We start from the raw sequence: 17459 nt of genomic DNA, 5'->3' as shown, positions 1-17459 counted from the left end.
AACATTTGCCACTCATAGGACATAGAAAGCACATCGTTCTTAGTATTTTAATATTCTTTAGCTATGGAACCTCCCCCGTCATTAGTTTGTGGATTAGTTAGCAGAGAGATTACTTTTCATCTTTCTTGCTCTACAATTGCTTCTTCTGCCTCTTTCTTAAATGGAGGTATTCCTTCAAGATACAATCTCAAGCCTCTTTTCCATATTTTCAATAATTTCAGGCACTCTTGTGGTTTGAACTTCTATGCCCTTGCTAATAACTTTCAAATGTACACCTCCAGCCCTTATTCCTTTCATAATCTGCAAGTTGACTTTTCACCAGGCTCTAGGACATCTACCTCTCTACAGATGTACTGCAATCACCTTGAACTCTACATATGCAAAACCCAACCCATGACCCATTTTTTCTCACTTCAAATCTGCTCCTCCCTTTATATTTCCAAACTATGTTAATAGATCCATGACCTGTAAGTCAGCCAGTTTACATCATCTTTGATGCTTTCCTGTCCTTCACCCACACATTCATGTTATTATTATTATTATATTTTGGCCATGTCTGCAGCATGTGGAAGTACCCAGGCCAGGGACCGAATCCAAGCCACAGCAGTGACCTGAGCCACTGCAGTGACAACAATGGATCCTTAACTTGTTGTGCCACAAGGGGACTCCTCATGTTAACTGTGTTAATCCTACTTCCATACTCTCATATACTGACTACTTTTACCATGGTGGAGCTCTGCATCACCTTGTTTACATTACTGTAGCAGCCTCTAAATTAACTTTTGACTTCCAAATCTTGCCTTTCTCGTCCCCCTTTATATCATTACTACAGTTCTCTCAAGCACAAGTTCAAACATATCAAAAACCCACTAAAAACCATCAAAGACTTATAACGTCTACAAACAGAACGTCAATAAACCTCTGATCCTAAGTAAACAGAGTCAACATTCTGGTGCATCTTCCAACCCTTGCTGCCCTTGTATCATCAGATTATTTCCTACTCCCCAAGGTAACTAGCCAGGCACGTTATGTTTTCCTCAGTCCAGAAGACCTTGCCTTGCTTTTGTCTTATCAAATTCCTATTCATCATTCCAGTCATAATTACCTCAAAGTTCACATCTTCCACCAAAGAGTCTCTGATTCATTAGTTACAAAGAGTTCCCTAACTTTCCACAATCTTTTGCCACTCACTGAACCCGTTTCACAGAATTTGATTCTAGCTGAACTATTAGTTTTTATTTACATCTGTCTCCTTAAAGGGACTATGGTTCTCTGCATGAGGACTGTATTTCAGCCATATATGTATAACCCAGAGGAACCAGCTCAGTGTTGTGCAATTAGCAAATCCTCAAAAATTCTTAAGCATAGCGTCAAAATCAAATGCAACAGTAAATAGTAGTTATGAAACTATTACTAAGAAATTTATCTTCAGTGACATTCAAGGAACTCGTTCCTCTAGACCCATTGCCTACAAATCACTGTGGTGATTTTGGGGAAACATTCTTCTTATTTTTCCCACAATCTTTCATGTGATGTCTGCAAAAATTAAGCTCCTAACAGTAAAATGAAAAAGAAAAATGCTATAAATGCAACAAACCTCACCATCAAATGGACTGAACACATACTGACAATACAAAAATAATAATTAAATGTTTAGTTGGGTTAAATATAGAAAAGTCAATTCATAAAAATTTATGGAGGGAGCTCCCGTCATGGCTCAGCAGTAAGGAACCAACTGGTATCCATGAGGATGTGAGTTTGATCCCTGGCCTCACTCAGTGGGTTAAGGATCTGGTATTGCTATGTGCTGTGGTGCAGGTGAGGCCCTAAAAAGACCAAAGAAAAAGAAAAAGAAAAACTACGGAAGTTCTAAAAACAAATAATCTATAGAGAATTAGATTAAAGGTGTTTAGGGGAATGGGTGGGGTAAGGGGTCCAAGAAACTTGTTAGTGGGTTAAATGGCAAAGCAATATAAAAATCACCTATCAAGCGATTCTCTGAATTTTGGGAGGGCTATTTTGAAAATACCAAGTAACAGGAAAACAAATATCCAATTTAAAAGTGGGCAAAGGGTTTGAATAGACATTTCTTCAAAGAAATATAAATGGCCAAAACAAAACAAAAAAAAGAACAAGAAAAGATGCTCAACATCACTAATCATTAGAGAAATGCAAATCAGAATCACAATGAGATGCTACTCACACCCATTAGGATGACAACTATCAAGAAAAAAGGAAAATAACAAATGTTAGTGAAGATATGGTGAACCTGAAACCCTTGTGCACTGTTGGTAAGAATGTAAAATGACACAGCTGTTATGGAAAAGGATATAGTGGTTCCTCAAAAAATTAAAAATAGAATTGTCATTTAATTCAGGAATCCCACTTCTGGGTATATGCCCAGAAGAAACGAAAGCAGGGACTCAAAAAGGTATTTGTACACCCATGTTCACAGCAGCATTATTTGCAAAAGTCAAAAAGTGGAAGCAACCCCAGTGTCCATGGATGGACGAATGGATAATAAAGTGTGGCATATACATAAAAGGAATCTTATTCAGCTTTAAAAATGAAATTCTGACATGTGCTACAACATGGATAAATCTTAAAGACATTATGCTAAATTTAACCAGCTAGACACAAAATGTTAAATATTTCTTGATTCCACTTACATGAGATACACAGAGTAATCAAATTCATCGAGTTAGAAAATAGCATGGTGGTTATCAGGGGCTGAAAGGGGAAGAAGGAAGGGGGAGTGACTAACAAACAAATGGGTACAGAGTTTCGGTTTGTGAAGGTCAGAAGGTTTTGGAGATGGTTGGTGGTAAGGACTGAATAACAATGTGAAGATACTTATTGCCAGTGAATTGTACACTTAAAAATGGTTAAAATGGTCAATCTTAGTTACATTTATTTTACTACAATTTTACAAAATAAACAATTTTTTAACATCAAGGAATATAATAGGAATTATATGTCTATCTGTGACAAAGCCGTTCAAGATTCTAAACTGTCAAATTTTACTGCTTTGTGCTAAAATTATATAAATTTAGTAGAGAAACACTGGCTATTACTTGTTGGTTAGAAGCTCTGCTTTGCTGTTGTTCAGATTATTACAGTAATTTTTTAAGACATTGGTTATATACCTCATTTATAATAACCAAAACATAAGTATAGAAATATAACCAAAAAGTTAATCAATACCAATGAAGGGTACCTAATTTTCTGTACAATGACTTCTACTGACAATCAGCATCATAGAACCACAATGGTTTAGATTACTTCCTGTTATGAGCCCTTGAAAACAAGCTAAAATTGGGATCAATGTTAAGGTAAACAGTTATTATGCAGATCAATGTAATTATTACTTAATAAATGCAATTTATTATTTAATGTATTTTAAAACACGGGATGGGACCCATGGAAAAAGGAGTTGTAAATTATACTCAAGAACTTACAAGTTCCTGTTGCGGCTCAGTGGAAATGAATCTGACTAGCATCCATGAGGATGCAGGTTCGATCCCTGGCCTCGCTTCACTGGGTTTAGGATCCAGTGTTGCCATGAGCTGAAGTGTAGGTCACAGATGAGACTCAGATCTGGCGTTGCTGTGGCTGTGATGCAGGCCAGCGGCTACAGCTCTGATTCGACCCATAGCCTGGGAACCTCCATATGCCGCAGATGCGGCCCTCGAAAGACCAAAAAAAAAAACCCAAAAAAAACTTACTTTCATCTTGATGGATTATCTCCTGAAGTTTGCTTTGTAGTCTCTAGGAGGTAAAAGGAACACTTTTATTTCTAATCCACCAAAGTCTGAATTAACATATTTAAATGTAAAACCCCCCAATAAAAGGTTATTAAGAATGATCTCTATTATTCAGAAGAGAATCATTATATATATATACAGAATCATTACATACACACACACACATAAAACATAGCTAGTAGCACTGGTAATGACCCAAATATTAATTATCACTTATTCTGCCCCACTTTTGCTTCTGTTTTACCACCACTTAGCCACCACTGACAATCTTCAGGCACAGTAATGGAGGATTAGGAATAATCTGTGCTTCGGATAAAGAAATAAAATTCATAGTGGATTATGAGAAACAGTGTGAATGGGAATATAAAAGGACATGGAGAGTCTATCACCACAATACAGGGCATACACAGTCTTGAGTGTGACATCTCCTAAATATGCAGTTGTAGTATCCACTGCTCTGTTGAATGCTAGACCCTTAGATACCCTTAACTGATATTCCAAAGGCTTCTTAATATACACTGAAGCTGACCTTAATCTATCACTTCTACCTCAAATTCGCTCCTTTCCTTGAGGTCCCTTACAGGCTAATAATGTTAAGTTAAAAATCATAATCATCATTAACCACTCGCTCTTTTTCACTGCATAACATATTCAAATGATCAGTAAATTCTCAAATCCTCCTCTTTCACTCCAACAGCACTGCCACTTCCAGCTTAAGCCCTACTGATTGACACCTGTATCAGTACAAGAGCCTCCCAAGTGCTCTCTGCTTCCAGTTTTACCTCCTCCTCCTCTGCACCTCACAGATCACCCTGCAGTCAGCAGGTCAGTCTTTATGAAACAAACGGTATCACACAGTTCCTTGTTTAAAAACTTTTAGTTGAACCTGTGTGAAAACAGAATCAGTCCTAATTCTTTAGCATGGCCCTCAAAATCTTTCCAAAGCTGGTACCTTTGTCACTAGCCTGACCTACCTATATGTTGATAGTTGAGCCCTAGGAGAGCTACAGGCTCAGCTCCTAGCAGTTCCTATTTCATTGTATTATCATGTTTTTGTAAATGACTGTCTATTCCCTTCGAGGATCTCCTGTTCTCCATTCCCCATCCAAGCCAGGAATGCTTTTATTCATCCTTTACATCAGGCTTATGGTATCATCAACTAATAAATTGCAAGGGAAAAAAGAGATGCAGGAGTAACTTAGAGATTAAAAGAGGTTAAGAGCCTATACAAATCCTAGGCGGAGTAGTGTTCCTGGCTTGGTTCACAATTATGAGGCAAGAAAAAAAACTACAAGCTAATATGAACCATTTATTATCATCATCATCATCATCATCATTATTACATCTTTTTGGCTGTTTAGGGCTGCACCTGTGGCATACGGAGGTTCCCAGACAAGGGGTCTAATAGGAGCTGGAGCCGCTGGCCTATGCCAGAGCCACAGCAACGCCAGATCCGAGCCGCATCTGTGACCTACACCGCAGCTCACAGCTTAATAAAAAGAGGACATCCCTACTCTATTTCTAGCTAGATGACAATGTTTTAAAAATTGATATTTAATACTTCACACACTTCAGGATGGCTACTATCAAGGAAAAGAGTTGGAGTTCCCGTCGTGGCTCAGTGGTTAATGAACCCAACTAGGAACCATGAGGTTGCGGGTTCTATCCCTGGCCTTGCTCAGTGGGTTAAGGATCCAGAGTTGCCGTGAGCTGTGGTATAGGTCCCAGACGCGGCTCAGGTCCCGTATTGCTGTGGCTCTGGTGCAGGCTGGCAGCTACAGCTCCGACCCCTAGCCTGGGAACCTCCATATGCCGCCGGAAGCAGCCCTAGAAAAGGCAAAAAGACAAAAAAAAAAAAAAAAAAAAAAAGAAAGAAAGAAAAAGAAAAGAAGAAAAAGAAAAAGTGTTGGTGAGGAGAAATTGAAACCTTGGTGCATTCCTGGTGAGAATGTAAAATGATATATAACTCCTACGGAAAACAATATGGCAGTTCCTCAATAATTAAAAACAGAATTACTATTTAATTCAGCAATCCCGTTTCTGGGTGTATACCCAGAAGAACTGAAAACAAGGGCTCAAGAAGATATTTGTACACCCATGTTCATGGCAGCGTTAGAGACTCTCATACTGAGTGAAGTAAGTCAGAAAGATAAAGACAAATACCATATGATATCACTCATATCTGGTATCTAATATACAGCAAAAAGGAACCTTTCCACAAAAAATAAAATCATGGACTTGGAGAAAAGACTTGTGGTTGCTCGGGGGGAGGGGGAGGGAGTGGGATGGATTGGCAACCTGGGGTTAACCGATGCAAACTATTGCTTTTGGAATGGATTAACATTGTGTATTACTGTTCTCTGTGTAGCACTGAGATACTTATGACGGAGCATGATAATGGGAGAAAAAAGTATGTATACATGTATATGTAACTGGGTCCCCATGCTGTACAGTGGGGAAAAAAAAATGTGTTGGGGAAATAACAATTAAAAAAAAAAAAAAAAGTGGAAGCAACCCAAGTGTCCACTGAGGAATCAATGGAAAAATGAAATGTACTATATACATAAAATGGAATATTATTCAACCTTAAAATAAATGAAATTCTGACATGTGCTACAACATGGCTAAATCTTGAAGACATTATGCTAAGTATAATCAGCTTGACACAAAAGGACAAATACTCTGATTCCTTTTATATCAGGTACTTAGAGGTACTTAGAGTAATCAAATTCATAGAGCCTAAAAGTAGAATGGTGGTTTGTCAGGTGCTGGGGGTAGGAAGAATGGGGAGTAATTATCTAGTGGGTTTGGGAAGTAAAAAAGTTCTGGAGATGGATGATGGTGATGGTTACATAGCAATGTGAATATACTTCATGCCACTGAAAGGGTACATTTTGTTACGTATATTTTACAACAATTAAAAGAATAGAAAAAATTTTTCTCAAAAATTGATAGAACTGCTGGTAGGAATGTGGGACAACCAAAATTCTCAGATAGTATTGGTAGAACATAAAATTTTACAACTACTTTGGAAAGAGGTCTGTTAATTTCCTATAAAAATAAACCTACACCTATCCTGTGATGTGCCAATTCCATTCCTTAGTATTGACTCCAAGGAAAAGAAAACATTTTCTTGCAAGAGTGGTTATAGCAATTTACTCTTAACAACCAAAAACTACAAATAGCCCAAGTGTCCATCAACAGGAGAATGCATAAACTGTGATATAGTCATACAATTAAATAGTACTCAGCAATAAAAGGAACAAACTACTGACACTTGCAATAGCAGAGAAAAGTCTCAAAATTATGCCAGGAATTCCCGCCATGGCTCAGTGCAAACAATTCTGACTAGCAACAATGATGACACAGATTTGACCCCTGATCTCACTCAGTGGGTTAAGGATCCAGCGTTGTTGCCATGAGCTGTAGGTCACAGACGCGGCTCAGATCTGGCGCTGCTGTCACTGTGCTGTATGCCAGCTATTACAGCTCTGATTTGACCCCTAGCCTGGGAACCTCCATATGCCATGGGTACAGCACTGAAAAAAAAAAATTATGCCAAATGAAAGAAAAATTAAGAGTATCTATTGGATGATACCATTAAAATGAATGAATAAAATAGGCAAACCTAACCCACTGGGTAAAAATCAGAAGAGTTGTTCTCTATGGGGGACAGAAGTGGGAAAAGACTGTGAAGGAACTTTCTGGGGTGAAGGTATATTCTCTATCTTGTTAGGGACTAGGGTTACACATGTGTGTGCATTTGTTAAAACTCATTTAATGGTACATTTAAAACTTGTGCCTTCTCCTGTATGTAAATACCACTTAAAAAAATACCACTAAGATTGATTCTAATCAATGACATGCATGATAAAAATATTTAGAGATAATGTACTATTGCCTGCAACTCTGAAACATAAAAAATATAGATTGATGAAAACTTACACAATGTTGTATGTCATTTATACCTCAAAAAAAGATGAACTGATAAATAGAAGGGTAGATAGGAACATGACAAAGCAAATAGAGTAAAATGTTACCTTTAGCATTATTAAGAAGGCACCATGAATATCACCTTTCTTTTCTAATAGATAAGCAGTGACTTCATGAAGCTGATATTTCTGGGAAATCTAGGAAAGAAGAAAAGAGAAAGCTTTTTTGTTCATAAATCTTATTTGTGGAGTCAGAAACTCCTATTTCCTATTAAGGATGAAAAAAACCCCATGATAATAAATACTAAATTCAGACTCTAGTAGTGTGTTACTCTATAGTATAATATACAAATATTTGACTTTCTGGTCATAGAGTGGCCCATTTGGGACTTTAACTGAATTAGGTATATCATTGCACAAAAGGTAACATATATATATAAATAATAATATATGCCAGAAATTGAAAAGTATAATTATATATAAAATATTTAGGACAAAATAGCAATGAAAACTTGTGGATCCTAATAAAAATTAATAAACTAAGATTTTTCTAAATAAAAAATAAATACCAATTAAGCTAAGATAAAAGAAAATAAATACAGAAAAGAATGTCAAAGAAAAAACAAACAATAGAGAGGTTTTAAAAAAAATCCTAAATGAGGAAGTTCCCATCGTGGCTCAGCAGTTAATGAACCCAACTAGTATCCATGAGGACATGGGTTTGATCCCTAGCCTTGCTCAGTGGGTTAAGGATCCAGCGTTGCCTGAGCTGTGGTATAGGTGGAAGACGAGGCTCGATCTGGCATTGCTGTGGCAACTCCGATTTGACCCCTAGCCTGGGAACCTCCATATGCCGTGAGTGTGGCCCTAAAAGGACAAAAAGACAAAAAACAAAACAACAACAACAAAAAAAACCTACATGAGTCTTGGAAAAAACTAATGAAGTAAAATAAAACTATCTTAGGAGTAAGAAAAAAGAGAGGCACAAATAACATATTAACAGGTTAACAGATCAAAGGAGGAAACAATGATCCTTTAGAAAGTAGTCAATAAAATGCAATTCTCAACCTTGACAAAAATTAAAAATTACTAACCACTCTAACCTGAACTGGAACTTTCATAATTTAATAAAAATTATCCAAGTCCTACAATAAACAACATATTTAACATACAACATTAGATACATCCTCTTTTAAATCAGGAATAAGGTGAGAATGCCTAACATCAGCACCTTTATTCAATAATATCCCAGAGCTCCTGGACATCTGATAAGAAAATGAAAAAAGTATAAGGATAGAAAAGAAAAAAAAACTACCATTATTCTCATAAAGTATTATTGTCATAAAAAATTTGGAAACTATCTGAATGAAAGAAGAATTCAGGGGAGTTCCCATCGTGGCTCAGTGGTTAACAAATCTAACTAGGAACCATGAGGTTGCGGGTTCTATCCCTGGCCTTGCTCAGTGGGTTAAGGATCCGGCGTTGCCATGAGCTGTGGTGTAGGTTGCAGATGAGGCTTGGATCCCATGTTGCTGTGGCTCTGGTGTAGGCCAGTGGTTACAGCTCCGATTAGACTCCTAGCCTGGGAACCTCCATATGCTGCGGGGAGCGGCCCAAGAAATGGCAGAAAGACAAAAAGACAAAAAAAAAAAAAAAAAAAAAGAAGAATTCAGCCTGGTTGCTAGATATAAAACAATGCACAAAATTTAGTAACATAAACCAGCAGTAACCAATACAAAAAGTCATTTCAAAAAATTTCCTTTACGATATTAACAAAAAGTATAAGCATCTAGGGACAAATTTAAGAAAATGTGCAAAAGCCTTATGTAAAAGTGTTACATAAAGTTATAAAACCTCACCAAAGAGCACAAAAGACATTTTTAAAAGGCAACCATGTTCCTGAATGTTAAGACAATACCATAAGATGTCAATCTTCCCTGAATTAATCTATAAATTCAATGTATTTTTTTCATCAAGATCCAGAAGAATACATTATTTTCATAGGAATGTGACAATGTGATTCCTAAATTGATGTGCAATAGTTAAGAGGACAAAAGTAGCCAAAGAATTAGAAAGGAAAAGAATGAGGAGGGAAGACTCTTCCCTCAAATAATAAACCTTATTTTAAAGTTGTCTTAATTAAAATATGTGGAGTGGGTACAGGGAAAGACAAATGACCAAAAGAACAGGACAGAATTCACAAAAAAGATCTATGTGTATTTGGGAGTTTGGTGTACTGCAATTTGGCATCATAAATAGGTAAAGAAAGGACAGTAAAATGCCACATGGACCATTAGCAATCCACATAGAAAAACATAACATAAATCCTTCTCTTGATCTGTTTATAAAAATAAATTCCAGATGGATTAAAAGGCTAAATGAAAAAAAGCCAAACTGTGAAACTCGTATAAGAGGTTATCTTTAATGCCTTTACATAGGAAATAAAAGTCACACACACACAATTTTAACTTTAAAGGAAAAGACTGATAAAATAAAGTAGAAGTCACTAAAACCCAGTTAAAAAAACATGCCATAATAGACTGAAAAAGCCATCTCTGACATATAAAAGCAGCAAAGGATTAGAGATTCAGAAATTAGAAATTGCTTCTAGAAATCAATAATAAAAGGGAAAAGCCTCAATAAGAAAATGGTAAATGATATGAAGAGATAATTCAGAGAAAAGAAAATCCAAAGTGTCATGAGTAATCAATGTAACCATCACACTGGCAAAAATTAAGAAGGCCAAAAATATTAGGAATCAGCAACGATGTGGAAAAACAGCAAATTTCAAACACTAATAATGCAAATGGAAACAAGTAAGAAGTAAACTCAACAGTATCAGTAGAATTAAGCTACTCTATTGTCTAAAGAATTCCACTTTCAGGTATACTATTTAAACCTCACATGGGCACAGAGAAGAGACATACAATGATGTCTGATGTAGCATTGTTTATAATGGTAAGCGACTGGAAACAATCTGAATGTCTATAAATAGGGAAATATATAAACTGAATGACTAATAGACTATTATCTGATCATTAAAATGAATGAACTAGAGCTACATGGATAAAAATTGTTATATAAAAAATTAATACACAATGGAACATTACTCAGCCATTAAAAGGAAAGAAATAACGGCATTTATAGCAACATGAACAGACCTAGAAATTATCATACTAAGTGAAGTCAGTCAGACAATGAGACACCTACATCAAATGCTATCACTGATATGTGGAATCTAAAACAAGGACACAGTGAACTTCTTTGCAGAGCAGATACTGACTCACAAACTTTGCAAAACTTACAGTTTCCAAAGGAGACAGGTTGGGGGGTGGGGGGATGCACTGAGGGTTTGGGATGGACATGCTGTAAAATTTGGTTGTGATGATTGTTGTACACCTATAAATGTAATAAAATTCCTAAAAAAAGATTAATGCCATTTGCAGCAAAAAAAATAAATAAATAAAAAGCAATTTGAATAGGGTATGTACTGTAGTAATCCATTAGTACAGATTTTAAAAGCATACAAAACTGTACTGTGTGTTTTACAGGTAAATTCATATACAGGAAAAATAAGGATGGGAAGGATAAACTTCCCATTTTCAGGTTGAACCTAACCTCAGGGGAGACATGACAGATAAAGGGTGCTTTTTGTTTCCAAAACAAACAATAAAACAGCAAGGATCTGAGGCCAGTGTGGCAAAATGTTAACATCTATAAAGTTGGGCTGGTGGGTACATATGTATTTGATGTTTAGCAGAGTTTTATATATTTGAAATATTTCATGATTAAAAAATTTTTAATCGTACTGGCAGTTGAGGAGGTAGATGCAGAAAATACAGGCTACTGTTGCATGAATATTGAGTGCTAAGGAAAAGAGATATAATGGTGGCTTAAAAACAAATTTTACACAGGAAACATACTAGCCTCTTACGGTAGATTAGAATGTGCACATATATATATATACACACATATGTGTACACACACACATACAATTTCATTTGGAAACAGAAAAAAACAAAGAAAGAGAATCAAGGCAATGACTGTGCTAAGTATACCAAACTGCTATTTAGCCTAGTTAAGGCTTATGACACAATGGGATTATCTGACCATCAGAGCCTGCAAGTAAGAGCTTGGTTTTTTCTTTTAATAGTTTTACAGTATTCCTTCCTCTGTGTTTATTGTGTTGGTGAAAATGCCTGTGAAAGTTGGTTAATAACAATGATGGACATTTGCTGTTTCTGACTTTACTAGAACAAACAGGGAAGCAATTTATTGCAGCCATGGAGAGCATGCAGTTATGGGGTCAGACTCTCTGAGTTCAATCTCAGGTGCTAGCACTTACTAGGTATGAACTTAGGCAAATAATTTAATATATGAGTCTCCCTTTGCTCATTTTTAAAGTGGTGAATGATGAAGAAAAGTTTACGCTTGCCTTCTCTTCATTATTGGTCTTACCTGAATAGTTTCATCTAGGCGGTAGCACTCAAGGACCTGCAGCGTCTCTATAACCTGGTTTGGGCTGAACTGACACAAGAGTTCAATGTACTGCTCTGTGATACAGGGAGATACCTGCAGCAGTTCTTGATTTACATGAACGCCTTCCCTGAAAACATAAAAGGGAAGAGAGTAGTGTTATTTAAACACATCTATAATCAGGGTTCCAGGTAAAAAGTATGTTACCTTAAAACCAAGACTACTTTTGGTCAGGTAAAATGGTTAATTAAGTCTTAATGTTACTTGGGTTATTAAGGTGCATTATATATTACATCAGAGATACTCTAAATCCCAATATTTCTCAGTTTACACTGAATAATTAAGAAAATGATACTCAGTGAAGCCTCCTCTAAATCATACCCAGAGGTGTATTATTGCTCTAAAAGAAACAAAGATGACTCAATGTAAACAATTTGATCCATGAGTAACCATATATAATAAATCATCTTCCAGTCTCAACTACTGTCCCTATTCTACTTTCCTTATAGCACCAACCATATCGTGTTGTCATTATTTCATTAATTATCTATCTTCTCTAAAAGATTATAAATTCTGTGAGGGTAGGCAGCAGGTACCCTCCCCCTAATGAATTATCAAGGCCTACAACAGTGCCTTGCATAGAGCAAGGGCTAATTATTTGGCTCTTATTAAAATAAATAAGTGGCTGAATAGTAGGATATAAAATATTCATGGTTCATTTGCCTTGTATGCCAGCTATTCACAAAGCTCACTCTTCATAATGCCTGCACAAAACTGTCAAGGCAGAGTATTAGTTTTATTGTGGTGGACACTCAACTACTGGAACTATTTAGAAAATCAACTGCTGTTCACTAGCAAGACAAGAATCACATTCTCTCTGTCTTCAAGTCAGTTCCTTCTAGGAGTCCTAACTTCTCTTCAGAATTCCTCAACCAAAGCTCCTCATATAAAGAAGTGGAATAAGGTTAATAAGATACAAAGTGGGAGTTCCCACTGTGATGCAGTGGAAATGAATCCGACTAGGAACCATGAGGTTGTGGGTTCGATCCCTGGCCTTGCTCAGTGGGTTAAGGATCCGGTGTTGCCATGACCTGTGGTGTAGGTCGCAGACTCGGCTTGGATCTTGAGTTGCTGTGGCTCTGGTGCAGGCTGGCAGCTATAGATCTGATTGGACCTCTAGCTTGGGAACCTCCTTATGCCGCAGGTGTGGCCCTAAAAAGCAAATAAATAAATAAATAAATAAAGATACAAAGTCACAGCTTGGAAGCTTCTGAAGAAAGATGAATGGTCTAAAGCAACACTTCCCAGTTTTTTCATAATGGCACAGAAAAAAATGACAATGTTTGTCTGGCCCATAGGAAATAAGATTGACTGCAAGAGATTCCAGGTACCCTAAGAGCCACCCCTGGAGACCTGAGGGAATCAGTCTGCAGGCACACCTATAACCCAGGTACAGGGCACCAGCAGTCACAGGTAGGAATCTCTGGACTCAAGAGAGGACAATCTGGGGTTGTAGGTATCCTATCAATGATGGTAAATAGCACTTCTATTTTTACCAGTAAGAGGTTTCAGTTAAAGAAGGAGGAATTATATTTAGACACAGGAATCTTTCCCAAATTAGGAGCTTTATGACACTCAGTCCTGACCAGAGGTGGGATAATGATCTCACTAAATTCTGCTGCTGGGAGTTTGCAATTTTTGCTGATGGGCTGATTCAGTATCTCCTCAAACTGGCTATAAATCCCAAAGATAAGGTTTTTTCTTTCTTTCCTTTTTTTTTTTTTTTGGGTTTGTTTCTATTTCAAAACTGCCTTTAAAGCAGAATTTTGCTAAGTGACTGGCTATTCCCTGTGTAGACCACCATCTCAGTTATAACCACATAACTTAAAAATTATCTGTTTAACTGTTTGTCCCAACTACACAATAAATTCTGAAAGCAGACTGTGCTGCATTCATCACTGTTTCCTCAGCATTGGCACAGTGTTGTCATATAAAAAAAATTGGTACTCAGTAAATGCACATTGAATTAAATGGAACTAACTTAAATAAATAGTACATCTTTGGATTTCCTTCAATAGAGGAACCCAAAAGTGGAATAGAGTGCTGAAAATTTTAAGAACTACGGCTATAAAGTCAGACGTAGCTAGGAATAAGTCCTGTCAGAAAGTTCGACATGGAGAAAATAAGAAATGCCCATGATTCATCCAGGGAAATGACAGTTCTCCACGCAGGACCAAGGCTGTGTCTCAACAAAACACTATTAGGCAAAAGAGAAAGGGAATACTAACTGTTCCTTGACATTAAGGTGAGTCAGTGTACTTTCCAGATGTTTATCTCACACTGTGGGGGGGGGGGCCTCATATTTCACCTATATCAGACTTCTATTAATATGTCTTATAAATGTAAGGTTATGGAACAAATTAAGATCAGACACGAGCACCTGCTAAATAAATCACACTATTTAAATCATTCCAGAAAATTTATTGACAAATCTTTTACAAGTACTGAAGATGTGAATATGCATCAAACCAAGCACATTACCCAAAGAGTAGATTCTGATGCAATCATTTGAGGGAAATAATGTGTCTGCTGGAAAATGATCAGACATCAACATAATCAAAACTTTAATAAGTAAATTGTAGCATTAATGAATTTATATCCATTTCTGACTGTTGCTTATCAGTCTTATGCAAAAACGCAATTTGTTATATCTACTCCTCAAAGATAATTCTGTTACGTCTCTTATCAACTACATGCTTTGCCATATACCCACTGCTAACCTTAATGGCTGTTGAAATTATATATTTTACACCTAAGCTTTATCTACTTTTTGGGGAATTTCTATTTTAATAACAAAACTAAGATATAAATATTTAAATATATATAAAGGGAGAATTTTTTGAGACACACAGGCTTTCTTTTGTCAGCTTTAAAACAAAGTATATGTATGCCTGTGAAACACACACACACACACACACACACACACACACAAACAACATCCTAAAATTCAGGTTGGAGAAAATATTCACTCTTACTCAATTTGAGAAAATAATTTTATTTTTTCTTATTTTTACAAATTTGTTATTGAGTTATATTTGATTTAAAATATTGCAATGATTTTAAATTATAATCTGGTACAGTAGGATATTTCTTGGGAAGGATATACTGTATGTCAGTTTTGAAACACTTAAATTAAGATGATTCAAAAATTTAAATTCTGATTTCAAAATACTTGACAAAAAAAAAAAATGAATACTGTGCAAGAATGACAAAGTCTGGTCTAGTCCTCCCTCTCACTCTAAAAGCTGCACACAAAAAAGGCCAGTCTAGACTACTTTTCTAGATTTCTGAGAAGAGGATCTCAGATCCTCCCTCAGTGACTCGTTTTGACAAGTTAAAGTCACCTCAGCTTAGCCTAAACCCTCACTGTTTGAACTCTCTGCTCAGTCCCCTTACACCCAGTGTTTGGAGGAGGTGCCCCACTTATGACTACTCAGTAACTTTCACACTGAGAATTCAAGTAAAAACTCACAACCCTTAAGAGTAAAGAAAAAATTTTTCCATCTAATTTTTATTCCAATGAAGATGCTTTGCAAGGCCATGAAGCTGAAGTTTTAGCTTTCCATATACACCCCATGTTAAACCATGGTATACTCTTGTGTCAATTGAGCAAAAACTTGGATGTGCCAATCTGCCTGAAAAAATACTTTAAATGTTAATTATAGGTAGCAAAGATAATACCTACAATTTGTATTAAATTATAACATAATAAGCAGTAATGTTCCATGAGCGGGACAGACGACTGGGTTAGACAGACACCTGTCCTCCAGCAAGAAGGAACCCAGTAGCTTCAGCCCCTTCCATCTCCATGCTGACCCCATATGCTGTCCACAGCTGCTGCCATCCCTCCTTTAGGAACAGCCACAACCCCATACACACTTTCATGAGACACAGATCAAAGCAGACAAGTGCACCACTTTGTCCAACAGCAAAGATTCTGCCACATCGAATCAGTGTAAGAGCAAATCTAAGATCTTCAGGGAATCTGACCACTTTCCATTTCCCTACTGTGACTAATAATTAAGGGTGAAAACGTCCTCCTTCAAATTGTAATAGAATTTTTGTTATTTCTCTGATATTCATGAAAAAAGTGATTTTTTTTTTTTTTTTTTTTTAGTGTTCTCCTGCATAAGTAGAAGAACAGACTTTATAAGCTAACAGAAATAAGGGCCTAATGATTTCAGAAATAGAAAAAATAATTTAGTTCTATAACCTGATTAAATATAAACGGTATCTGGATCATTCTAACGCTTCAGGGACTCCAAATAAAACTTCATAGGGTAGCTGAAACAAATTTTCCCACCATTATCATAACAGTAAGAATGCTGCAGTTATCTGCAAGTATATTTTCTTCTTAATGCAAAGCTCTCCTTATCACTAAAATCTGCTATTGGTCCTATTAGCAGGGACTGCCTTAATGTGGCCTAAGTAGAAGGAAGACTAGGAAGGCTAGAAAGATGCAGGTCTTGGTATCTAAGCTCAGTGCTTAAATTGGTATACTTTCAGGTCTGGCTGGGAAACTGAATACCATTCCCTCCCCCAAATGATAGATGGATTGGTAGTGACAGAAGAGAGGCAATCTCTGTGACTCCACCATAGAGACGTTCCTTAAACAGAATTAGTATCTGAACTGATGCTAGGCCAGACTACTATAAATCTATTATGATAGTCATACATAATTCTGATCACAAAGAGAACAAAAATTTCTAGTTTCTGATCTGGCATTTTCAGCAAAAACCCTGAAAATTAACACTTCCACCCTCACAGGAAAAAAGCTGAACAAACACACCTCTTTTTTTGGATCCATCTGAAAACTGAGGTCACAGAGCAAAACTGAGGTCACAGAGCAAACTGTCACTCCTCATATTAGTGAGAGAGACAGACAGGCGGATACAAAAAAATCACAGCAAAGTAGAGCAGAAGCTCAGGAGAAGAAACCACCCCTGCCGGAGCCAGTACTGAGACAGGAAAACTTAAACTGTGATTGACAAAATGCTGGAGGCTCAGTAAGGCTTGAAAATTCCAGAGGTGCATATAGCACAGGGAACTATATTCAATATCCTGTAATAAACCGTAATGGAAAAGAATATGAAGAAGAATATACATATGTATATGTATGGCTGAATCACTTTGCTATATAGTAGAAATTAACACAACATTGCACAACGACCACACTTTAATAAAATAAATTTTAAAAAATTCCAGAGGGGCCATGTCTTGTTGGGGA

The 17459-nt window shown here is 36.6% G+C and overlaps 1 protein-coding gene across 4 annotated transcripts in view; it reads right to left on the bottom strand.

Annotated features, from left to right (window-relative positions):
* Positions 1-17459, bottom strand: part of VPS8 (VPS8 subunit of CORVET complex) — a 256850-nt gene that overhangs the window by 77170 nt on the left and 162221 nt on the right. For all 4 annotated transcript variants that reach the window (XR_014824480.1, XM_084990588.1, XM_084990589.1 and 1 more), the window contains 3 exons: positions 12155-12302; positions 7805-7894; positions 3726-3768 (listed from right to left, as the gene is read on the bottom strand). Coding sequence is in view for 3 of the 4 variants with exons in the window: in XM_084990588.1 (XP_084846714.1) it covers positions 3726-3768; positions 7805-7894; positions 12155-12302 (281 nt within the window). In the remaining variant the exon portion in view is untranslated. The remainder of the gene's footprint in view (positions 1-3725; positions 3769-7804; positions 7895-12154; positions 12303-17459) is intronic.

Source organism: Sus scrofa, chromosome 13 (assembly GCF_054392235.1).
Source record: "Sus scrofa isolate SSC_HxYL_T2T_F1_AM1 chromosome 13, Sscrofa_HxYL_maternal_Yorkshire_Landrace_v2.0, whole genome shotgun sequence".
NCBI classification, from domain to species: domain Eukaryota; kingdom Metazoa; phylum Chordata; class Mammalia; order Artiodactyla; family Suidae; genus Sus; species Sus scrofa.
This window is presented reverse-complemented; position numbering and strand designations above follow the sequence as displayed.